Source organism: Sitophilus oryzae, unplaced genomic scaffold (assembly GCF_002938485.1).
Source record: "Sitophilus oryzae breed Bouriz unplaced genomic scaffold, Soryzae_2.0 scaffold_817_pilon_pilon, whole genome shotgun sequence".
Lineage (NCBI taxonomy): Eukaryota > Metazoa > Arthropoda > Insecta > Coleoptera > Curculionidae > Sitophilus > Sitophilus oryzae.
In genome coordinates, this window is record NW_022147436.1 from 513,446 (window position 1) to 541,025 (window position 27,580).

General features: G+C 33.0%; 1 protein-coding gene across 1 annotated transcript; it reads left to right on the top strand.

The window, feature by feature from the left end:
- On the top strand, positions 1–24,039 carry LOC115889633 (lysosomal alpha-glucosidase-like). The gene is given in 16 exon segments (XM_030909682.1): positions 1–120; positions 175–702; positions 2,163–2,311; positions 2,372–2,546; positions 3,885–3,975; positions 8,402–8,640; positions 11,594–11,836; positions 14,958–15,280; positions 17,766–17,899; positions 19,626–19,661; positions 19,664–19,749; positions 19,814–19,962; positions 20,019–20,100; positions 21,595–21,868; positions 22,556–22,752; positions 23,451–24,039. Coding segments are annotated over 15 exon segments (2,733 nt in total). The 5' UTR covers positions 1–120; positions 175–210; the 3' UTR covers positions 23,514–24,039.
- The last annotated feature ends 3,541 nt before the right edge of the window (positions 24,040–27,580 follow it).

Genomic DNA, 27,580 nt, shown 5'->3' on the forward strand with positions numbered 1-27,580 from the left:
TGTTGTACTTAAAAAACCGAGTATATATAATCGTCTCATTAGCCTTTCAGAGCTACGAAGTTACGGTAGTGCCCCCAAAGCGCTACCCGAGGTTTTTTATATTTCTCCAGTAAAGAAAGGGTAAGTTATACTTAAATGTATTTAATTATTTAGCAATAAAATTTAAAATTGTAGCTCACTAATTAAGAAAAATTTGCTCGCGACGAAGATATGGCGATTACATCCTCCCGTCCCAGTTTAGCAACCGTGTTGCTTTTTATAATTCTTTCGGCTGTATTCAAAGATTCTTCTGAATTGAAACTGAGTAATCAGGATGCTCTTCAACTGAGAAAACCCGTATCTTTGCCATCACCACCGGCTCCAGATTATGATCAGTGTGGTTTGACGGCACATGAATACAGATTTGATTGCTATCCAGAAACAGCTTCTACTCAAGAGAGCTGTGAGGCAAGAGGCTGTTGCTGGCTATCGACTGAAACCCAAGCAAACGCCAAAAACACATCAGGAAGCTTGCAAAATATCGGAATGCCGTACTGTTTCTATCCACCAAACTATAATACTTATAAGTTTGTAAATGCCAGCGAAACAGCCTCTGGTTTGGTCGCTTACCTGCAAAGGTCTTACGATAGCGGATATCCAAACGATGTAGAAGTTATTCAGCTGATAGTTACATACGAAACTGAAAATAGGCTACGTGTAAAGGTAATCTTTCTTTTTTTTTACAATTTCTAATAATATTTTTAGCACTTTTTTGAATTTGAAAATAATTTTTTTATATGCAGGCTTATTCTCTCTCTCTAGGCGGGTTTTTCGATTTACTAAATTTTTGTTGCAATAATAAAAATAATACTACTTTATACAGAGTGACTAAAATATTATTTTAAATAATTACCAGCTTTAAACGGCAATAACTTTTTTAATTTAAATAGAACACCCTGTATATTTTACGAGCACCAGATGCACAATTTAATTGTCTATCAAATTGTATTATACCATTTTTTACCTATCTCTTCAAGTTTTCTTTGACAAATGCATATTCTTGTAATTTAGGTCATATTTATTAATATACCTATGGAATATTGACATTTTAGATTATTTTTAAAGATGCAACAAATTTTCAAAGACTACAGATACTAATATTGTTTTTGTTTGCTTATTTCATTAAAAAATATAAAAAAAACGGTTTAAATATTTGTAAAAGAGGACCAATTAATAGGCTCCCAGTATTTGAACTACATAAATTGACTGTTTGAGCGGATTAATTTGCTCCAAATACTAAAAAAACTGAATTTGCGGTAAAAGGTAACACTATAAATTTTATTTCATTTTTTGACGAATGCTTTTTTATAAAAACAGAGACGTCCACATTCATACCTTATTATTATATCGATTTCTGATTCAAATCCACATTTACTTAAAATAATTTATTAACTAAGACAATTAAGTATGTAATTAATTAATGTTTGGGCGGAAATAATGGTGGTATATTTAATTAGTATACTCTTTTGCAAGGATTTACATAGTTTTCTTTTTTAAAGAAATAGGCTAGCCATATTATCGCTTTTAGCACCTGTACATTTTGTACATATTTTGTTTTAAAAAAAGCTAAAATAAGCATAGGTAAACTAGGTAAAAAATGGTAAAATACAATTTGATAGACAACTAAATTATGCATCTAATTCACATAAAATATACAGAGTGTTCCATGTAAATTAAACAAGTATTTGCCGTTTAAAGCTAGTCATTAATTAATATAAATTTTTAGACGCTCTGTATAAGGTGTATAATTTTTATTATTGCACCACAAAATTTAGTAAAAAGAAAAACTTCATTACAATATTTGGTTTTAAAAATTAAATACGCCTTGAGAAATAAAGCATTAAAACTGTTACTGCATTTTCACAAAATCGTAAATATTTCAAAAACGGTAAGATTATAGTGCGCTAAACCTTAATCAAATTTACCTTTATTTTAATTGTAGAAACTAAAAATGTAATAATATACAGGGTGTTACATTTAAAAGAATACAACTTTGATAATTTTTATTTATTTGGGACACTGCACCTTTTGAAAATTGTAGTCCTCCAATTTCACAATTTCTAAAATCATTTGGCTATAGTACTCCGTGTTGAATGAGGTGAATAACCCTGTATATTTTTTAGATTGTTGATCCACAAAATAGCAGATATGAACCAGCATATCCTGAACTACCCACAGTAGACACTGCTCCTGAAAACGTGAACTATATCTTTGACTACGACACATCTGCTGCTGGATTTAAAATTTTGCGAAAATCAGACAACACTGTACTGTATGTAAATTAAAGTTATACCAAAATTGCCTACTAATATTTTTATCTGGACGTTTTTAGATTTGATGCCAACAATTTCGTAAACTTTATTTATGCCGATCAGTTCTTGCAAATTAGTAGTAATCTTCCTTCGAAGTATATCTATGGCATAGGAGAGCACACTTCAACTTTGCTCTTGGATGTTGAATGGAACAGATTTACACAGTGGAATCACGATATATCACCAGGTGAAGGTGTAAGTAGAATTTCAAAATAATTTAATTTGTGTTTATGTAATTTTGGTCAGTCTTTAGTGAGGATTTAAGCAATAAAAAAAGTAGGATGTCATTATAATTTAATAGCAAAAATTACACAATTCTAGATTGAAGCACATATACAGGGCACTTATTAAGATAGATACAAGCCAATATCTTGGTTGTTTGTTGAGCGATATTTTTCATTTTTGGCAGGAGGCTGTATGGCTATAAGACGTACATTTTGCCCAGGGTAAGAAATGCGATACCTCATAGACGTACGTTTTAATGGGGTTTGATATTTTTCGAGTCAAGAGTGAACTACCCTTAGGACAGTATTTATTTCAAATCTGATAAATTATATTGAACCCTCCTTACCGAAGATACTTAAGTTCTAATTTTGATAAATATTGATACAGGGTGTGTTATTAAAATAAGACATTTTTATTTTTATTATTATTTTTTTAAGAACTTATGACGCCGCTGGACAAACAACTGGTTTATTGTCAATACCAATTATAACCAATTATCAATTAATAATCGATTTAAGTTTTCAGATAGCTTCCATAATAATTAAGATACGATACAAAAAACCTTGTTTAGAGCATATTTTTCAAAGTTAATAGTGATTGTTTTAAATATCTAACTATTTGGATTTTTTTAAATATTCCTCAATAAAACGAACAAAAATCATATTTCAGATTCCATTGAAAACTGGGTTTTTAAATTATTTTGTAACTTATTTTATTCATTTGTATTAGGAAACTTAAAAAACAATTTTTAAAGTAAACAAAATAAATTGAAAATATTTAGCTTTTTTGTATCGTATCTTAATTATTATGGAAGCTATCTGAAAACCTAAATCGATTATTAATTGATAATTGGTTATTGATAATAAACCAGTTGTTTATTCAGTGGCGTCGTAAGTACTTAAAAAAATAATAATAAAAGTAAAAATGTCTGATTTTAATAACACACCCTGTATCAATATTTATCAAAATTAGAACTTAAGTATCTTAGGTAAGGAGGATTCAATATAATTTATCAGATTTGAAATAAATACTGTCCTAAGGGTAGTTTACTCTTGGCTCGAAAAGTATCAAACCCCATTAAAACGTACGTCTATGAGGTATCGTATTTCTTACCATAGGCAAAATGTACGTCTTATAGCCGTACAGCCTCCTGCCAAAAATGAAAAAGATCGCTCAACAAACAACCAAGATATTGGCTTGTATCCATCTTAAGTGGGACACCCTGTATATAAACTGTAAAAATATGTTTTTATATAATAATATTCTTTGTTTTATTTAATTTTCAATTCTGATTTTTGCATTTTTCAGAGAAATCTGTATGGAACCCACTCATTCTACCTTGGAATGGAGAATTCAGGCAACAGTCATGGAGTATTTTTATTTAACAGCAATGGACAAGGTAAGTGTTAACAATATGTAAACATATACAGGGTGTCCCAATATTCCGTGGACATAGAACTACTACGCATTTTTTGGAATCAAAATAAGTCTATTGGACACAATTTACGTCTATACAAAAGTGCTTCGTTTGTCCGCTAGAGGGCATCAAACTTTAAAAAAATAAACACATTTTTTCAGATATTTTAAGAACCGTTATTCCGATTTGAATGAGATTTTGGGTGTCTATGTTTAGCTAAGAGCTTTAACATTTGACTTTACTATAAATATTTTCCAACTCTATCGACAACAGATTTTCTTTTCGTAAAATGGCGCCTCTAGTATTTACTACATTTTTTGTCTCTTGTAAAAAACGCCACATCGCATAGCTTCTGAGAAAATTTTTTTGAAGAATTTATTTTTCCACAGCAGACCTATAGTAAACGCCACGAATCTTTGGGAGTGATTCATCGGTCGCTACCATGTGAACTAATCTGTTCAAGGTCACATAAAACTTAGTTCCAGTGCCGTGGTCTTTCAAGTCATATAATAATCAATATATAATCTGTTGTAATTTGTTGTTTTAACTGTCAAAGTCTTTTTAAAACATATATTTGGTTATAAATATAAAATGGAATGCCCCATTGGTCGCACTGCGAGCACACCAATGGACTGACGCACAAAAACGAATCAATCAAAGAAACGCGATATAGTATCGTCTTTGTCAATCACGCTAACATTTTAGAATAAGTAGGAGGAGCACAGGCAGATGATTAGACCGGGCCTTTAAAAACCTACGTCTGCGGTAAAAATTTACGTTTTAAATGTAAAAATGATAGCGCGCGTGTCGATTCTAACTTCATCAAGCGATGAATCCACTCCCAAACATTCGTGGCGTTTACTATACTACGTATTCTTTGGAAAATATACAGGTTGTTTCAAAAAACATGTGCCATCTCTCGTGGGGATATTCCTCACGAAAAATAAGATTTATTTTTCATATCAATATAGGTCCGATTCTGCTTTGTTTCGTAGCTACAGGGTGTTAAAGACTTGATAATTTTTCGATTTATTATAATTTTCTTCCACGTACTTTTAGTGATTAAATTAAATTTTGAGGGTAAAAATTACTATAAGTGTTAAATATTTTTATGCTAAAAAAGTGTCGATATATTCATCAGGGACGTGCATATGGGTTAGCACTGGAATATTTTTCAAAAAAAAAAGTATGTGCGCTACTGACTTTTTTGTTTTGATATCAAAATTGTGTATGAAGTTTAATTCCAATTAAAAGTTATATCTTGATATTTTGTCGATTTCGGCCTCCTTGATGAGATAAACGCAATTTTATTAATCACAATTAATAAACTTAAAATAAAAATTAACTTAATAAATTAATTATTTTACTTAATTTATTATTAAATATTATTACTATTAGTTATTATCACTATTAGTCCAACATACAGCAATTTTAAATAATAAAATTATGGTATTTAAGATAATTACATAAAAAACTACTTTTAAAAAGTTTTAACATCCTGTAACTAAATAACTAAAACTATGCATTTCCATACCCATGTTTATAGGAACTTTTTTTCATATTTTTTTGATGAGGAATCAATGAGTACTTATTTAAAACTTTCTCAAGTTAATGATAATAAATTTTTAAATTTTTTTTAAAGATTGCTATTAGACTTGGATCAAGGCAAATTAATAAAATTGCGTTTATCTCATCAAGGAGGCCGAAATCGACAAAATATCAAGAGATCTCTTAATCACAACTCTTAATCCGCATTAAACAGCTTACACTATTTCGCTAACAAAAGAAAAAAGTCAGTGGCGTACATGCTTTTTTAGAAATATATTCCGGTGATAACCCATATGCACGTCCCTATGGCGGCACTTTTTTAGCCTTAAAATATGTCGCATTTATAATAACTTTTACCCTCAAAATTTCATTCGAAACGCTCAAAGTACTTGGAAGAAAATTATAATAAATCGAAAAAATATTAAAACTTAACACCCTGTAGCTACGAAACAAAGCAGAATCGAGCCTATGTTGATATAAAAAATAAATCTTATTTTTACGTGAGGAATCTCCCCACGAGAGATGGCACATGTTTTTTGAAACACCCTGTAAAAATAAAGGTGGGATTAATGAATATTTTTATACCTATATTATGAACCAAAGTCGTAATATTCATTTTTTTTTTTGAGAAACGGTTAGGTTAGGTTAGTACGTGTAAATGATTACCAATATTTTACTATTTTTTATTATATTACTTGCAGTATTTAACCATAATATTCATAACATTAACAAAAAGTACATTTAATTTTTACCTACGTGCTTCGATTGTTCTTTTTAAGACTAATTTTCGTTATACGACATATTTGATATCAAATTTATTGTTCTAAATATTTTTTCTAAATTATTTGTCATTAAAGAAACAATAACACCGAGGTCATTTTTTGAAAAATAACTGCTATTAATGAAACTTAAATCCATGCTGTACCTATATTTCATTTACTTGTGTATTCTGTTTTACCTTGAAAATATTGTCAATATTATGGAAAACATTTAATAAAAACAACTTAACTTACTAAATTTATTTATTTTTAAATTTTAATAAATTATTTTTTGTTGGTTATGCAAATTTTTGTACGCGCGAGTAAAGATTGATTTCATGCGTCCGTTAAGCTTGATTTTCGTGCATCCGTTATCCGTTGATACGATGGTTCGACGGCGCTCTGATTGGTCATTTTTCATCCGTAATTTTTTTACTTCAACCCGTCAACGGAGAAAGATCGTACGATAATGGATGTTTTGATACTTTTTTGACAAATTTAATCTAACTGTAATAAAAATATATTAGTACAAGAGCTGTCAACGTCGGGAAAACGAGAATTTTAAGAAAGCTGGTTCTCTAATATATCTTTTGCTATACTCTCCTGTGCCTTCTTGATCAAAGTGCGGGCCGTCTGCCTGCCGGTAGACTACTGCGCATCACATCTGTACAGGGTATCCCATTTTCGTGTGTTTTATAGGATTTCTTGTTTATGAGTAGAGATACAATGATGCGATTTTCACATTACTTTGCTACTTTTTTATGAAACTAAATATGCTACACATATGTTTATCCTAGCCTCCTTAGTTCCTGAAATAGAGAGCGAATTTGTGACGCGCAGTAGTGAACAGATGTTGAATACAGATATGGGGGATGCGCAGTAGTGAACGCAACGTCTACCGGCAGCCAGATGGTCCGCCCTCTGTTTAGGAGAGCATAGCAAAAGATATATTATAATTATTTAAGAACCAGCTTTCTTAAAATTCTCTCTCGAAAACATTGCTAGCTCTTAGACTATAAGTAAAACAGCGAAATCTTTATGGGAATGAAAATATAAAATTAAACCAGTCACAAGCAAATCGTATATCCGATGAACGGAGAAAAAAATGGCTACTGGTAAATTAAATATTTAACACCGGGCTCCGTGGTTTTCGAACTCTATGCGTTTTCATATCGTCACCTGAAAGAATACAAGGACAAATAGCACCCGAGACCAAACTGTGACCATTCTTCCAAACAGTGCCGTGGCACATATTTTTCTTAACATAGCCACTTGAAGCGATATTTATATTTTTGATAAATGTTTTGACTACGCCTATGGTGTATCCAGTGGTATCATACTAACTAATTACGAAAAAAACGTATTAAAATTTTAACAAAAGGTACAAAACTAGTATCGACGTATAGCACATATCAAATACATATAATATCAGAAAAATAATTATCGAATTCAATAAAAAAAAACGCTAAAAAGGTGTAGTGGACTGTTTATTTCACTATAAAACGTAACTCCTGGCTCTTTCTTATCGTTGCGTCTTTTACACTTGAAAGCTGAACAAATTACCATTTTAATAAAGTTTATACAAAGTTCACCACACACAACCAACTATTAAAAATCGCTAAAATTGTCGGTGATGACCAGCTGATGATTCATTCGTTATGTCCAAAAAAATGGCGTCTAAGGTCACAAATTCTGCTGCAGCCCGTATATGGGCGTTACATGTCCTTGTATTCTTTAGTCATTGGTCACCTGAATGCAATAAATGGGTAATTCGAAATTGTCATGGGTTTTAAGTTACCTACTCGAAATTATGTAAAAGACCGCCTATAGAATTTATTGCATAAAATAGTTTTAATCTATAGACGTCTTTTACATAATTTCGAATAGGTAACTTAAAACATGAAAATTTCGAGTTACTCATTTCTTGCATTCAGGTGACGATATAATATAGATATATGTTGGTTTTTAAACCTTTTGTTGCAGTGACGAATTTACAAAAAATTATAGATAATCAAGATTTCAAAATACTCTATACTGTATAAAAATAATTTCTTAACTTAAAAAGACTAGAAAACGTATAACAACTGTGTCCTGTATTTCAGATATCCTTCTTCAACCTGCACCCGCCATCACTTTCCGCGCTATCGGTGGTGTGCTAGATTTCTACTTCTTGTTGGGTCCTACCCCCTCTGACGTCATTGAGCAATACATCGATCTGATTGGCAAACCTTACATGCCGCCATACTGGGGTTTGGGTTTCCACTTGTGCAAGTACGGAATCAAGACACTGAACGCAACTAGTGTAATTATGGAACAGAATATCGCCGCTGGTGTACCTTTGGTAAGAGATATTTAGTTATTTTGTTTTAATTATTAGTTCCATGGAATATAGAAAACTTTGAATCTGTGGTCTGTTTTTTTTAATGCGTAAGACAAAGATAAAGTCAATTTCGAGCGAACAACCGTTGGTTATGGTTGACAGATAAACAATACTTTTAACGTCAGTTGTCAACCAATTGGTAGACAACTGACGTTTAAAGCATTGTATATCTGTCAACCATCAACAGCAGTTGTTCACTCGAAATTGGCTTAAATTGACTTAATTTATAATTATTAGTTGAGAGACAAAAACACAAAGACATAAAATGCGGGGTTCAAAATAGTTTCTTATTGATTTCTTTAATTTAATACTAATAACTGTCTAGAATCTTTATTTGGAATATTGTGTTTTATCAACTGCACCAGACGATATCAAAATTATTCATTATGTTTGAGTGTAATAGATCATTTTGCTTAAAAGACTACTTTACTACTTACTCTATAAGTATGGCTATTAAAAATATTTTTGAGTAAGTAGGACTTTTAATTCTTGAGTATACTTTAAATTCTTAATAGTATTTTAAGTGTCCTCTAAATAATTAACTTATATAGATTGACTTTCAACATCGGGAAGAGATCCCCCTTGAAACTAAGTTCCCTACTTATAACTTATAACTTTCGTTATTTAGTCATTTAATATTCTAGTAAAGAACCATTGAAAAATTCATCTCCATTGATTTTTAATCCAGTGGATTTTTTTTATAAAAACATGTTTTTTAGTGATTATCTTTTGTCCAACTTTTTTCTTCTTATTTTGTTTTAATGTTAGATACTGATATAATCTGAAATGTTAATATTACATGATGATATACCTTTTTCAAGTGTTTATTTATTTGGCTATTTAAAGATGTTACTACCCATTACTGATATTTTTTTGATCTCAATTTTGTTTGTTTTATAATTATAAATATGTGAATGTCCTTAGTAAACCCTGTTTTTCCTTTATTAAAAATTTTACCGGTAGATAAAAATTGTTATGTGTGTGTCTTGATAAAGGACAATAATTGATCAAAATAATTTGATAAAATTGATTTAAAAACATGCTATTTTTGCTCGAGAGGTGCTTGAATGAATTAAAATAATAAATACCTACCCAAGTAGGAAAATTTCTAATATATTTTTTTTGATTATAAGTACTCAAAGTTCCTTATTTTTCAATAAACAATATGTATGTTGTGTAAATTTCTACTTTTTTATACGAATTTAACAATTTTTAAAATGATTTTTTTGCTATCAGTTATAAGATCCAATAAGCCATAATAATCCAAACAAGACAATTTTTATGAAAATTACATCTAAACTAAAAAATAAAGGCATTCACATAAATTAACAAGTTGCTATCTAGATATTGTAGATGTATATAATCTACATTTTTTTAATGAAAACTTACCAACAATATACAGATTTGTTCACCGTAGAAGAGTGGTCTGGATTTTAACGTGTAAGAGAGTGACAGGTTAATGAAAAATCAAATGCATTAAAAAGAGAAAGCAGTTTCTTCTATGCAGTATTGCCAGATTTTCATCAAAATTTCGAGCCTTCCAAGTAGGCGTTTGCAAAAAATGTTTTACATTTTACAACAACTGTAATAGATTCTTATGAAGCCTCAGTCTCAGACCTACGCTGTGTCGCTAGCAGTGGCGTAGCGACAAATTATGGGCCCCCCGCGAAACTTGGAGTTAGGCCCCCCCGGCCTCCTCTCCTATTCCTTATTTTGGGAATAATTCTATATTTATATTATTTTATTCCCGGACCTCAGAGGTTCCGGGCCCCCCCGCAGCTGCGGGGGTTTACGGTAGTAGCGCTACGCCACTGGTCGCTAGTGAAACTACCAAAAAACAATCATAGTTGTTAGTTTAATAACTAAAGTAAAAATTGACAGCTGTTTGAATTTAATACAAATTTAATAAAAAATTAGCTCTATGGCGTGTAGCCTGTGACACTTTGTAGTTTTAGAATGAAGCTTTACACCTTAAAATACTATTAGTAGCCCTAATTCTGATCTATTTGAAAGCAATGCATCTTTATTTCTATGGTATCTGTAAAGGGTGACTGGAGATATTTTTTTCCCATTTTTCAAGCAACAGAACTTAGCATTATTAAATAGCTTAGATATATTATATCTTTATTTATTATGTTATTTACGAACGAATCGACAACACTGTATACCACTTTTTAGGGTTCCGTACCCAAAGGGTAAAAACGGGAACCCTATTACTAAGACTTCGCTGTCCGTCCGTCCGTCTGAACGGTCTATCTTATGAACCGTTATAGCTAGACAGTTGAAATTTTTACAGATAATGTGTCGATGTTGCCGCTATAAGAATAAATACTAAAAACAGAATTAAATAAATGTTACTTTAATAAAAAAGTACTTTCACTAAACATTATCTTTTAAGTAAGAATTTTACATAGAATCTTTCAAGTCCTCGGTGACCGCGTGGTTAAAGCGTTAGGACTTTACGCTGCTATGACGTTGGAGTCGTAGTAAGGCAGGTTCGAATCCTAGTCAAGGCGACTTTTTTTAAATCGTTTTTTTTTAATTTTTGCATATTTTTACATATGTATTTTTACTTTTTACATATTTATTATTGTTTAATACAATTTTTAGTAATGTGTTTCTTCATTTTTTTTTAGCTTACTTATACGCGCATTCAAAATTTCAGCTAAATCGGAAAAAAGTTTATAATAATATAGTGTCTAATGTTGTATAGATAATGAATAGTACGGAAACCATCGTGCGCGAGTCCGACTCGCACTTGACCAATTTTTATTTTGTCTCTGTCAACTGGTCGTATATATTTATTTCTGTCTATGCATTAAAATACAAACCACAGAAATATAGCGTCCAATATTGTATACTACAATATTGTAGAAAATATGTATATGAAATAGGCACTTGTTAAAATTTATAGGACACACAATGGAACGACTTGGACTACATGGACACGAACAAAGATTTCACCTACAGCAAGGAAAATTTCAACGGTTTACCCGAGTTCGTGGAGGACCTTCATAGCAGAGGCATGCATTACATCCCACTGATAGACCCCGGTGTGAGTGGTAGTGAAGAGTCTGGCACCTACCCTCCCTACGATGAAGGAATTAAATCGGACATTTTCGTAAAGAACATTTCAGGAGATCCATTTTTCGGAAAGGTAAATTTATTCTATTTTTCTATTAGAATTTCGTCTAGAATCTCCTCGAATGTAGAATGTTTAGGAGGGGGTTAACCATCGCGATCTTACAGATCTATTGTGTATTCCCCTTTCTTGAGTTATAACTCATCATAGAGTCTTTTGTCAGGCCTTTGACAAAAGCCAGTATGATACAGCCAGGGCCCAGTCACTCTTATGGAGCATTAAATTACAAATTGACGATTCGGCCCACTATAGATGGTGCTAATTTACGTCGTGTATATATGGTTGCGGAACAGTTCTTCGTGTATGTATGGTTGCTTCAAACGTTACGATTGGCTCGGTCTTTAAATTCATATTATAAATTTTGCGATTGATTTCCCTCTTCCGTCCACACTGTACTTCAAATACTCCTTTATTTATGGTTCAAACTATATTTAAGCTGCCTATATTTTGTTTTTAATACAAAATGTATTTCTCGTGCTTTTTATTGTATTCCGACTCCAACTTTTTCATATTTTCACAGATAACACATTATGTGTTATCTGTGATATTATATTATTCAAAGATAGCCATATTTCTTAGTGCTTCTTGAATTATACAACTGTGATGAACTGCAACGAGATGAATTTTCAAAGTATAAGCAGCCTGTAGGATAAATTTTACATATACATTGTAGCAGGCTGAATTCATAATTTATTACCACAAAGATATAATTCTCGTAAAGGTATCTGGTGGTGTAGGGGATATGGCTCTCGTCTAGCAACACGAAGGTAGCCGGTTCGAGTCGTACCGCAGACACAACTTTTTTATTCAATAAATAAATTATTTTGACCTTGAAGCCCTGAGCCGCACTCGGCCCGCTATAGATGGCAGCAAAAATTTTGTTCGCTTTTTTATTACATTGACTGATCGTTCTGTAGTTATTCTGTGGATACAGCGACAAGATGTTCTGATGTTTTTCCATTTTTTTTTTCTGTCCCTAACATTTCTCTTCCAAACCTTTATATTGTTCAATACTATAGTCTGTCCAACGAGAAGATCCTTGACAGTGATAGATGTGTCTGTCATTTTAATTTCAAAGTAGTTTATTTTATTTTACAAAGGTAAAATATTTTAAGATGGTACAACTGGAACGCATAGCAGGAAATTAATATATGTATTTAAAATTTGACTGACAAGTAACTTCAAAATATTGTGAAAAAATCTGTATAAAACTGAAAAATGTAATCGAGTTATTTTATTTACTAAAAACCGGTATGTGTTAATACAAAACAAACAAAAACAAGACACCACATACCAAAAAATATAAAAAAGAACTATTTCTTACTTTCAAGCTTTATGAAACTTCCCACATTTATGATTATATTTATCAATATAGCTTATGTACAAATACAAATTTGTAATATTCCGCAGGAATAAGTAAAACAACATAAATTAAACAAACTATTTTATTAATAATAACACTAACCAAACTTTATACCTCACAGGTTGATTAATTAACTTTAATCTGAATTTTTTTAAACCAGTACTTTTTGACATTATTTTTCTGCAGTACTAAAATCCATTATTTATCTATCGTGTGATGTCGATATTTTATAGCTACTTCAGTTTTTAGTATGTGTTTAGTATGGTCCATCTACCATATTCGAGATGCACTTATCTACGATGAGATGGTATACGAACTTTATTGATAGTAACTTTATTGGTGTATCTGTATAAGACTTTCTGCCTGGGCAGCGAGTATTAACCATAAACTGTGCTCTGGGTTCTACAGTTAATTTTCACTCGATTTTTCCTCCACATGACTTCAAAAGACACAAAACACACGTAATAACACGAATTAAAATGCATCATCTTTCAAAACGCAGGGTATTTGACAAAAGTTGTGACAACATTATAACCTATGATTTGGCAAGACTTTGACAAACGTCAAAAATCTAAAGGCGAGTTCATACGCATCGGCGTCCGCTTGTCGTTCATCGTTTCGTCAAACCAATAAAACTGAAATACGATCTGTCATTTTTGAAATAAACCAATAAAACTGGTTAAAAACAACAAGTGACGACGCATGACGAATTTATATTTAAACCCATCCATCGTTAACTTAAAAATTCTTAGAAACTTTTTTTAGTAAAATAAATAGATTGGTATAGGACGTCATCTGCTTTTATTCTGTCATCGTCTGTCGAAATCTTACCTGAGAAAAAAGGTAGTATATAGGCGATTTTCAAAGTCCTTTTGATCTGCATACCCTATGCACTGTATTCCCGCTAGAGTTAATTTGTCTAATAGTTTGAGTTTATCCACTACCAAGATCCACAGTAAGGAGGATGGTACTCCACCTCGTGGAGTTCCTTGTGTTATTTTAACAACTACAGTTTTGGTGCCCATCTGAGCCCCTACTGTCCGTGTTCTTGACTACCTTGTGATGTATGTTGTCAAACCGCAATGTTCAAGAAAGCACAAATTGCTGTTTCTTTGCTATCCAGGCTTGCTCTATATCCATGCTGACTATCGTGCAGTGGTTTAACTTTTAGATTATTTTCTTCAATATGCTTGTTTACTACTTTCTCCATCGTTTTTAGTATGAACGATGTGAGACTAATAATCTTAAATGATTTAGAGTTGGCCCAGTCACTTTTACCTATTTTGAGTGTGAATATTACTTTCGCTCTTCTCCAGATGGTTGGTATATATTCTATCGCTAAACTGCTTCTTGTAATGTTTAATGTCAGGAAGACTCTTCTTTAGAAGGGTTGGAAAAATTCCATCTACTGTTGCTGCTTTATAAAGCTGGAGGGTGTCAATTAAATAAGCCCATTTCAGTTTTTTTGTTCTGCAGCTTGGCTTGGATTGTGGGGTTCGGTCGGAGCTATTTGCGTATCAATAGATATGCTATCTGGAAAGTGTGTATGAAGTTGGAGGTTAGCTCTCTCTTCATCTCCTTCCCTGTAGCTTCCGTCAGGTTTCTTAAGTGCCATGTTGGGGAGCGGCCCATTCATTCTCTCATATATAAGAATAATAAAACTTGCTATACTTTAAGTTACTAAAATTTTTATATTCTGTTATCTGAAATTTTTATATTATTGAAAATAAAAATTATTTTTATGTACGTTTATTTTCCCCAATTTTCTACAAGGTATGGAACAGCGACTCTACCGTTTGGCCCGATTTCACCGACCCCAACACCTTGGCTTACTGGACCCAGATGTTAAAGGACTTCCACGACGAGGTGGCTTTTGACGGCGCCTGGATCGACATGAACGAGCCCTCCAACTTCCTGTCGGGAACGGCCAATGGCTGCCCATCCGATTCCACGCTGGAGAATCCACCCTATGTGCCCGCAGTAGACGGAGGCGTATTGTACTCCAGAACTTTGTGTATGACTGCCACACAGAAGGCTGGATTGCACTATGACGTGCATAATTTGTACGGGTTCACTGAGGCGATAATGACCAGCGCGTAAGTTTTATTATGGTTATTGTTTGTTCCCAGTATCTAGTATGTAGAAAAAAAATCGTTAGTATTTGGGAAGGCTCAAAAGGCAACAATTATGTTTTTTGCGAATTATATGTTTCGTGACTTTATATGTCGCTGCTCAGTGCCTGCGCTCTAGTGCCCGAAGAACGAGAAAAATCAACAAGTAAGAACAATCTTCGGATTGTCACGGGGTTTCTAACAGGACACTGTCTCCTCCACGCACATCTCAGTAGATTGAAGCTGAGAAACAACGGCGAATGCAGATTCTGTGGAGAAAATGGGGAAACACCAGAATACCTTATTACTGAGTGCTCGGAGACGACAACTATTCGTGCCATAAACTTTGATACAGCTGTTGACAGAGATGAAGAGCTCAGATACTGGCTTTTGGGAAAGCCCTTAGACTGTATGATGAGTTATAACTCGTGATAACTCAAGACAGGGGAACACACGATAGATCTGTAAGGTCGCGGTGATTAACCCCCCTCTTAAAAATTCTACAATGCCTGAAGAAGCGACAATAAAGTGGCGAAAGGTCGCAAAAAACATAATCGTTTCCTTTTGAGCATTCCCAAATACCCACGATTTTTTTTCTACATACGTAAGTTTTATTTGTTGGTTCTTGATTTATTTTTTTCTAAGGGCAATTTTGTTTTTTTTTAACATTTATTACTACTTGTTAATGATTTTATGTCAAAAGTAACTACAATATACATTCACAATCTCATGCTTATACTAGCCCTGGGGCCCGATTCTGCAAACCTATTTCCTCTCTAGTGACTCATCAATCATATACAAATAGCATAGGCTAGACAGGAAATTTCTTGCTACAGAATTCCAGCACTGCTCACTTCATTTGCGTGGTCTGTATTTTAACGCATGCGACAGAGATAAATATAAATGACCGGTTGGCAGACAGAGAGACAAAATATAAAGCGGCATGCAGTGTTGCCGGTTTTTACGTTTGTAGGAAAATGTGTGTAGAAAACTAACCAAACCAACTTTTATCTCTTTTTAATACATTTGATTTTCCATTAAGCTGTCGACATCACTGTCTTACACATTAAAATCCAGACCAGTGTCGATGACCAGATCGGTATATTAAAACTCATTTTTCAATGGCTCTTCAATTTTTAAATGGCTCTTATAATTTCTCAATTAAATGAACTTATAGTGTTTCCTAAGTGAGTTGGAATGGTTTCGGGCTCTTAATTTCGACATTGCCTTTGGTGGCATCGTTTGCACAAATAAATTAAATCCTAAAGGCGGGCGGTCACTGCAAGCGAAACTAAACTAAGCCAAGCGAAGATAAGATTTGTAAAAATCAGCTCCCATACTTTTAAATGCATCAGCGGCCACTTGAGCGAAACTTAACAAACTTAATAAATATACGAACGAAGATTCAAATCGTAGTTTAGTTTCGCTTGTTTTAGTTCGTGACAGGTTCCAGCGAATTTTTCGCAGCGATTAATTCTATGATAGCAGAGACACAATACGAAAGCGCAACTAACTTAGCTGACTACTAAGCAAAAAATCGTTCCCAGTGGCCGATGAAACTTATTTTCGTTTAGTTACCGTTTCTCTTTATATTCTTAGCTTAGTTTAGTTTCGCTCGCAGTGGCCGCCTGGCTTAAGTCAATCCAACTGACTCAGGAATTACTATATACTTTATAAAAGCCTCAGTGAGACAAATTTAATTGTCCTACATCACAGTAACTTTAATCTAAAATCCTTAAAAAAAGAAACGTTTTGATCAAGATTTTATATTTATCATATTTTAGATTAGTATTCTTTGTAACCACCTGAATGGTGATTTTTATTTAATTTAGGTGTGTTTACATTTTTTTTTCCTTATCTGTTTTTTTACTTATTTTTCCTATCAAAAATATTTTAAGTACCACTTGAGCTAAAATTAAAATTACATTATTTGTTAAGAAAAGAATTAGGTAATCACTAATTACTTGCTGGAGATTGCAATAAATTTGTTTTCTAAAAGTAATTAAGTAAACGTTACACGTTAATACATAATACGGTAACACAAAATAAATTGATCATGATTTGTTTTCTGTTCGATAGATAAGTATTATACAGTAATAATAAATACATTTTATCTAAAACAATAGACATTGACGTTTATTTGTGGACAGTTAGATTTCCCTAGTAATTAAAAATTGCCTCAAAGAATTTTGTCAAAGCCTTGAGACTAAACCTAACTTTTACCCACCGCCCATCACTGCTACCAATTTATACTTTCTTCACTCTCCAGTTACCTCAACTTACCCCTCTCTAAGCCATTGGCTGGCGATTCTCTTGCTATCTGGTATATTTTAAACAAGGCAAATTACTACACATTTTCCTTATTGTATTGAAACTATTTTGGATGATCTAAAAATTATTTAGACTTAAAATTTAATAAGTTTTTTTACCAATGATTTAAACATGCATTTACATAATGTATTTTTTTCAGTGCTTTGATTGACATTAGAGGTAAAAGACCTATGGTCATTTCGAGATCCACCTTTGCTGGTCATGGACACTACGCTGGACACTGGAGTGGAGATGTATATTCCAGTTGGGACGCTTTGAAACAGAGTATTCCTCGTGAGTAAATTATCTAATTATTTATATTATTTAATACGGGACTTTAGTCAATAAATTAGAAAGTTAAAAATGTATTATATCGCAATAATCATCTTTTGTGAATCGGAGTATACAGGGTGGTTCGAATTGTAAAAAAGTTCGTATAAATTTATGTCCTAAAATGCTTCGTTTTGGAGATGCAGCGTGTATAGAAGTTTCGTTTTTATTTCGATTTTTTCAAAATAATTTCTGAAATAATGTCGATATTTGGTGGCTGTTTTTGGCATGAGAAATTTGATATCAATGTCAATATGGTTCCAACTTGTAGAGGGCGCTACCTGCATAGTTTTTAACTGGTTTCAAAGATGATCACTTTTCGTCCGTACCTGTATAAAACTACTGACTGAAAAAATATACATTTCCGTCACTTCTTTTCGTAAAAAAGACCTGATAAAAATTGCTACGAGTAACGAGTAACCGTTCTGAAGATATTTGGAACGTAAATTATCAATACATATGTATCATCATTAACAAAAAATAAACATGTTGATTAGATAGATATTTGACAGAAATTATAAATTTGGGAACTTTTTATCTTCTTTTAAAAATTAATAATTTTTTCTAGAAAAAATAACGATAAGACAGTTTCTGTCGAACCTTTGACACAAATACAACAATTCAACAAATTTCAAATTTTTTATTTCAGTCTAACAACTTTCTTGTCAACATGTTCAATTTTTGTCAATAATGACACGTATTGATTATTTCGCCTCCAAATATCTTTAGAATTAAAAAAAATAAAAAATTTAAATACAATCAATTACGGTCAATTTCGTTTAGTTTGCGCATATCACCTATGATGTCATACGCCATACAAAAAAATCCATATTGTTCAATTGCCACTAATAAAAAAAGACATAAAATAGGGAAGAATTAGGACATAACCTCAAAAGTTATGCCAAATCATTGATCTTGACATTTGAAAAGTAATTTTCACATTATTATGTGTCATATGTGTCAGTTTTACGATTTGAAATTGGCGCGCGGAGCTAGCCGACCAATGGCGCAGTTAGCACCTGTAACGTAGTGACCAAACCTGCACAATATCGTACCTTGTTTTCTTTGTATCATGTTTAGAACCATTATTCTTAGCGATTTTTACCAAGAAGCCATTTTTACGTAAAAAACGGCGGAAATGTATATTTTTTCACTCAATAATTTGATACAGGTACGGACGAAAATTATTACTCGTCAAACTAGTTAAAATGTTAAAATATATGTAGGTGGCGCCTCCTACAAGTAGGAGTCTTACTGACATCGAAATCAATTTTCCCAAAAACTCCCAGACACCAATTTTCATCCAAACGTCGACGTTATTTTGGTTTTAAAAAAATATTAATTAAAAAGAAATTATTTGGATAAAATCAAAATAAAAATGAAACTTCTACACCCTAAATCTCCGAAACGAAGCATTTTAGAACATACATTTATACAAACTTTTTTACTTATTTTTATCTGCAGAATATGCTGTGGATGTTTTTTCCGATCACAATTCGGACCACCCTGTATATTAAGTTTGTCAAAAATGGCATTTGCAAAGCAGAATAAATTATAAATTTTTCGACATTAATGCTTCTGTTATAAATCCATGTTGACCATCTTTAAGCGAAATTTTTCTCAACTTAATTTAGTTATTATACTATTAGTTCATAAAAAATGTGACAAAACTCGACTATTTTTGTTCTAGATGTCCTCAGCTTCAGTTTATACGGTATTCCTTTGATGGAGCCAACGAAGGCCTCTGCAATAGATGGCAACAGTTGGGCGCCTTTTATCCCTTCTCTAGAAACCACAATAACGACAACGCCATTGTAAGTTTTTAAAAGACAATTTATAACGTATAGTTATAATGTTTCGTTTAAATTATTTTTTTAGCCTCAAGATCCGGTGTCTATGGGAGACTTGGTAGTTAAATCGACCATCAAAGCTCTGACAGTTCGTTACGAACTACTACCCTATTTGTACAGTCTGTTCTACAGGGCGCACGTTTATGGAGAGACAGTAGCTAGACCTTTGCTCGTGGAGTATGTTGTTTTATAGGAATATTTTATTTTGACTGAGTTTAACGCTTATTTTTTAGGTTCCCCAGTGACCAAAACACATGGACAGTCGACACTGAATTCTTGTGGGGCGGTGGACTTTTGATAGTTCCTGTATTAGAGGTATAATATAGCATTATTTAATATAGCAATTTAAATTATAGCATGGTTAAAGAATTGTACAGGGCGAGTCCACGTTAGAGTAAGTCCATTATCTCATTTGTTTCGATTTTTACAAAAAAAATATTAAATATAAAAGTTATAGGGACGTTTAAGATACACATTTTGAAATTAGTATAAAGTATACAGGGTGCTTCAAAAAAGTGTGGCAAATATAACATGCAACACCCTATTTTTTATTTTATTCACTTTTTTATATATAATGTTATATACCTAAAGTTAATAGTTTTTGTAATATTTAAATTTGTTTAAACAAATATTAGATTGCAGTGTAGTAAAAAATTGTCAGTGATGCCATTGTTTCTGAAGTTGGACAACTAAAATTTGGTAGGAGAATTTTATAGAGATAGAAAAAGAAGTATGTAAAGATATTTTAGTTCATACTACAGGGTGTTCAAAATATATTTATGAATTTCAAGTACTTAAAATTAAGAACTTTCAAATTTTTTAAATGGTACACCCTATATATTATCATTTTTAGGGTTCCGTACCCAAAGGGTAAGAACGGGAACCCTATTACTAAGGCTTCGCTGTCCGTACGCCCGTCCGTCCGTCTGTCACAAAGGTCTGTCTTATGAACCGTTATAGCTAGACAGTTGAAATTTTTATAGATAATGTATCTATGTTGCCGCTATAAGAACAAATACTAAAAACAGAATTAAATAAATGTTTATAAATAAAAAAGTACTTTCACTAAACATTATCTTTTAAGTAAGAATTTTATATAGAATCTTTCAAGTCCTCGGTGGCGGCATGGTTAAAGCGTTAGGACTTTACGCTGCTATGACGTTGGAGCCGTAGTAAGGCAGGTTCGAATCCTAGACAAGGCGACTTTTTTTAATCGTTTTTTTTTTAATTTTTACATATTTATTATTGATTAATACAATTTTTAGTAATGTATTTCTTCATTTTTTTTAAATTACTTATACGCGCATTTAAAATTTCAGCTAAATCGGAAAAAAAAGTTTATAATAATATAGTGTTATGTTTTATAGATGATGAATGGTACGGAACCCTTCGTGCGCGAGTCCGACTCGCACTTGACCAATTTTTTCTGATAGATTTTACAACTCTTCAACTTTTATTAAACAAATTTAAATATTACAAAAACTATTAATTTTAGGTATATAACATTATAAATAAAAAAGTTAAGGAATTTTACGCAGAATCTAAAAATAAAATTGAAAAAACATGTTATATCCGCCACACTTTTTTGAAACACCTTATATACTCTATAATAATTTTAAAATGCGTATCTTAACCTTCCCTATAAGTTTTATATTTTTTTTTTGTAAACCTCGAAACAAATGAAATAATGGACTTTATCGTTGACACACTGTGCTTCCAGGAGAACCTGGAAGGTGGTGTTACAACTTAACATAAAGATGTTAAGTTGTAACACCTAAGGTTCCAATCTTAATTATAATTTGTTTATAGAATGATGCCACTTCTGTAGTAGGATACTTACCCGAAGGTATCTGGTACGACTATTACAACAAAAACTCTACTACTAGCAAAGGTGAAAATGTGACTTTCGATGCTCCTTTGGACACTATCCCTGTCCTAGTTCGGGGCGGTTATATTCTTCCCCAACAGGGTGCTAAACAAACCACTACAGAGTCTAGAAAGACTAAATTGAAGCTTCTGGTGGCTTCCAGTGCTGATGGAGAAGCTTCGGGAGAATTGTTTTGGGATGACGGAGATACTGTGGGTGAGTAATAGGCTTGGTACATTCTCCGCCGGTCCTGCCACCATCGGAGAATATCGTAAACAACAAGTATATACAAATATACGGGTTTAAATAGCGAGTATACGATAAAATTATTATTTAATTATTCTAAAAGTGTTAGGAAGTATAATGAAAATTCTAGAAATAAAAATAAAAAGTAAATATTTTGATATCTTCAGAATGTCTAACTTGTATTATAATTTATTATTCCAGTTGAAAAAACTGTTAATGACTGTTAATCACCGGTTTTGCTAGTGAGGCATAATTGAGACTATTTCGGCTATAACGAAATATTTTACAGGGACATAATTATAGTTAAAGAAGATGTTTATAAAACATTTAATCACTAGTTGATTAAAAAAAGTATACCATTAATATTGCAAAAAAACTATTAAACTAATTTTTTAATTATGTAACGAGCACTTTGTTTACTCTCTTGTTTCGTCGAACTGCTCGAATCCATTTTTGCTTTTGATCAAATCGGTGTTAGAAACTATGAAGCTATAAAATGTTTCGGGAGAGTTGAATATCCGGGAAAGTTGATCGAGTTATTGAATGTTATTGCACCCAACAATTCATTCACCCCTCGTTCACATAGAAACAAAATTTGCGATTTTTAATAATATCAAAAATACTAAGTAGTTCAAATGTACTTTTCTGTTATTTTAGACACCATCGAAGACAAACTCTACACTCTCGTACAGTTCAATCTGCAAGATGGAACTTTAAAAAGCGAAACTGTTCAATGGGCTGGCGAAGCACCTCCTAACTTGGGAACAATTACCGTTCTAGGTGTGCAGAACACTGTATCGTCGGTAACAGTAAACGATGCATCGTCGACTTTTACATATGACGCAGATAATAAGGTGAGTGGTATAGAAAAGCAAACATTGCTTTGAATTACATTTTAAAGATTGTTCTTCAATTGGCGACTTTGAAATTATCTTTGATCGTCTTTTGCTAGGATACTAAACCTTTATAGGATTTCATACCAAGATTTAGATCCAGTCCTATAATTTTCAAAAAGTGTAGCAACTTGGAGACTGAACCCTCCATATAGGTCTTTGTCAATGGCCTATCATTGCTTTTGTCAATGGCCTAGGTTAGGTGAGGTTGCTGGGGTTTGGGATCATGTTTGATCCCTCACTCGGAGGCCTTGGGCCCATTGCGATACCCCTGTATTATTTCACCAAACCTTCCTCTCATTCTTTCTTGGCGTTAAAGCACTTCCAGCTCCTTGCAAAGTTCTCGATGTCGCTGATGTTGGCTTCTGCTGCTTCCTCTAGTCCCTCCAAAAAACCTTGCCCTAAAGTTTTAAAGCACAGCAGGTGCTCTATGGTTTCTTCTTCCTCTCCGCATTCTCTGCAGTAGTCGTCGTGGGAAACTTTCCATCTCACGAGGTTTACCCCCGTGGGACAGTTTCCAGTGACGACACCTACAATTATGCATACTAGGTCCTTTTTGTAATGTCAATTGTCAATGGCCTATCATTTGCAAAAAAACTAAAATTGCTATAATGGAGTTCGTTGTTGTTACTAATATTTTTTTACTATTTTTTTTCTAGTACTTGGTTATTGACGATCTTGATATATCCTTGGAGCAATCTTTGGTAGTAACATGGAGTTAGGACAAGACAACCAGGCTTATAAGTCCATTACAATTTAACTATTAGTTTAAAAATGTTACCTTTATATTTATATTTAGAGACTTGAGATTTTTTTTACTTTTTTACCAAAGTTGGTGCAAGTTCGTTTTGTTAATATAAACTAATTAAATATTTTTTTGATTATTTTCTGTGATAATTTTGCTCTGAAGTTTAATATTTTGTTATTAAGTAATATTTTTTTAACTGACGTGATTTTTTTTAAATTATTACTACTTAAATACACAAAGTTTTAAAAATGGGCACTATGTGTGAAGTTTTCTTTAAAAGTTTTAATAGTGATACGTATTTATTTTTGTTAAAAATAATTATTCTAAAAATGTTTTCCTACTAAAAGTTATAAAAATTAATATATTTCTATGTAATGCTTATTTTATTTTAAAAGCTATGCTATAAAAGAATTAGGCAATGCTCATGAAGATACAAAAAATTGTAATGGTTGCTGTGACACTCGTTTTAAAGACAATAATAAAGTATTATCATTTGAAAAGTGTGTTGTATTATTTCCCTAACAATCAATATATATTTTTTCATTCCTTGTATTGTAATATCCCTCTTTGATATAAGTGTTTCTATTTATTATACAGGGTGAGTCTTAAATAAGTGCAAATATTTTCAGGGCTGGTAGGTCTCGATATAAGAAACTATTTTGTCTTTACCGTTTTTCAAATAAGTCTGCGATTATAGTGGAGCGGCGAGAATAGCGGAGAGGTGAGCGGCGCGGTTCGTCCTCTTTTAATCAAATCTATGACGCTGGTGCGTATAGTGAAAGCGGCGAGGCGAGAGTAAAGGAAGGCGGTGCACATAGCGGTGCTCAGAGAAACAAAAATGTTTGTTTTTAATAGCGTCGAGGATCGCGGTCAGGAGGGATCGTCAATATTCGTATAAGTTCGTAGCCACCTGAGGTATAGAAACACCTTCCACACTTACAAGAACCTTTAATGATATTACTCTAACATGGCTGAATTTTGGAGGAAACCATTTCTAAAATGCGATCAAAGATTTCAATGGACATTCTAAAGTACTGTCTGAACTTTTCCTCATATATAGTCTCAATAATTTAAAATAAAGACGACTAAACTCTCCGTTTTCTCTTCGATCTCTATTAGCGGGATGAACAGACCATCTCCTAATTCTTCTTTGCTGGGAATAATTATGCAAGATACAAAATTTAGCAACCGTATTTTCGGTAAGTAAGAGCTTTCGCTTGCGATTACTTAATCGGACTAGTGTCGAATTGCTACTGGAAAATATGTCGCACAATTTTTGCTCTATCCTCTCCGCTTTTACTATAAGTTTTGCGACGCTTTCCTCGCCGTTTACCGCATCGCTATCCTCTTTCCTCGTCGCTACCCTCTTTCCTCGCCGGTCCACTATAATCTCAGCCTAAGGCTAAGAACATATTGGAGCGACGAGGATAGCGGCGAGCAAGCAGCGCGACATCGCGTCCAAAACAAACCTGTGAAGACAAGTACGTGCGAACATAGTATAAATATAAAGTACGTGTTTTGTGGTATAAAGCGATCTGCTCGAGCGGTCAGATCGAGCGGCGAGATCGATTCAAATAATTTTGTTTTCGTCGCTCTGTCGCGCTGTAGAAAATGATAGATTCTCAAAAATTAATAGATTTAGTATTTGTAAGAGATATTTTATGGGATCAGAAAGGTAGTAATCACCATAACCGGTACATTTTCGATAAGTTATGAGATGAAGTGGCAACAAATTTTCGTAAAGGTTGTAGTAACTTGCCATACTTTCTCGGGTTTTTTAAAACTTCATCTAACCAAATATTTGCGACATTACTGCCCAGAATTTTAGCCACTATTAACATTTTAAATTATCAATAAGCAAATGAAAATAATAAATTTGCAGAAGTATCTCGCTATTCCTCGCCGCTCTACTATGTTTCAGCACCTCCGAGGCTTGCTCGACGCGGTATCGCGCTGCTTGCTCGCCACTATCCTCGTCGCTTCACTATGTTCTTATAGTCTAAGAGCTAGCAACGTTTTCGAGAAAGTATTTTAAGACGTCTGGCTCTTTGATATATCTTTTATTATGCTCTCTGGAACAGCGTGCAGGCCGTCTGGCTGTCGATACACGTTGCGTTCACTACTGCGCATCCAAAGAAGATTCTCTATTTTTTACTTAGCGCTTTAGATTCTAGTATTGAATAAAAGTCGAGTAAGGTTTGGTTTGGATGCATTATACTGCGCCCACTATAGCGCGTTGCATTATATTGCGCCCACTATAGCGCGCCTTTGAAACGCGGCAACGCTATTTAGTTATAGTCGAAGTGTTTTTTACTTACTGTAGTTTAGTTTTTAAAGCAATGAGTTCAAGTACGGACGAAAGCGTATTTTTTGTGCTCTTCTAACAGAGGAAGAGGAAGAGGGGGTGAGGAAAAGTTTGGAGTCATACGATTAACTAAAAAAGAAAGAAGTCTGGAGAATTTTACTATCTTTTTCCAGATTTAATAAAAGACAAGATCATTTTTTTCAGTATTACAAAATATAAAGGAAACATTTTACGTACTCCTCAACTGAGGGTTTTAGAAGCAAAACACCGGGTATCTCTACTCATCATATTTTTTCAGAAGAACAAATTACTAATACTTTTGATAATTCTTATTTATTCTGATGTGTATATTAGTTATGTGGTGAAAAAACCCTGATCTTTCTTATATATTTAGGTAATTAGAATTTAAAAATTGGAGATTGTCACTTTTGTTAAAAAGTGGAGATTGCCGGTTTTGCCTCTACACCCCTCAATTATATTAAATCTTTGATAGAAAGGCATTTCGTCCATCTGTCTCTAGTGAGCGAGGGAAGACTAAAAAAAATTATCATATTCCTTTATGAAAATCGATTTGCCTAATTTACCTTTAAAAATACAATTCTACCAGTGATACGTATCACTAGTTCCTAGTCAAAAAGCCAACTGAAAAGACTCGAATGCAAAATTATCTCCCTTGTGAGTACGCCCACTGCAACGCGTCAAAACGCGGGAGACGGAAAAAAGTTGTTAGAGAAGTCTTCCGACTTCTTGACGGAAATCCCGCGGCGCGCTTCTGCGCTGCGCGCTCTGATGTGCGTTGGTCCATTTAAATACATGGCAAGCAGACAAAAGAAATCTCCACATGGCGCCGCGCCGCGTTCTAGTGGGCGACAACCTTAAGTCTCCATTAGCTCAGCGCGTAGAGCTTTCGCCTATGAAGCGAAGGTCAGTGGTTCGATACCGGCTGGGGTGCAACTTTTTTATTTTTTTTTTCGTTTATATTCTGATAGCAAAGTATTTAATATTTGCTTTTTTATCACCAGAACGGATAGCGTTTATGGGTTTATGATCCGTAGTGTATATAAGTAGAATTTGATACTTTCATTTATTTTGAAGGATTATTGTAGTAATTAATTATTAGATAGGTTTATGATGGTCGGGCTGCCGCGCCGGTAGGTTGCGTTCACTACTGCGCATCACATGGGTACAGGGTGTCTTATTTTAGTGCGTTTTTTGGGATTTGTGTTATCTGGGATTTCTCGTTTATGAGTGGAGATAATTTTCACATTACTTTGCTAGTTTTTTATGTAACTAAATATTCTACCCCTAGATTTGCTCATTTTCTACACATTAACATTAATCAATATTGTTTAAAAAGTATTATTATTTTATTTAATTTAATTTAACCAGATAATTTTGTTTTCCATCGTTATCTTAACAAACTGAACTGAAAATAAATTTGTGTAGCTTTTAGATAACAATCTGTTAAAAAAATATTATTAAAATGATTATTGAAATAATAAACAACAGCTGAAAAACATATTTTGAAGAAAGACAGGTAGAAATTACTTTCATAAAGCATTAAAATGTTAATTTTTATATATTATGTTTAAATCTTTAAAATGAAATTATAAAAGAGAAATCCCAAAAAACGCACAAAAATGAGACACCCTGTACACATGTGATGCGCAGTAGTGAACGCAACCTACCGGCGCGGCAGCCGGACCATCCTAAACCTGTCTAATAATTAATTACCA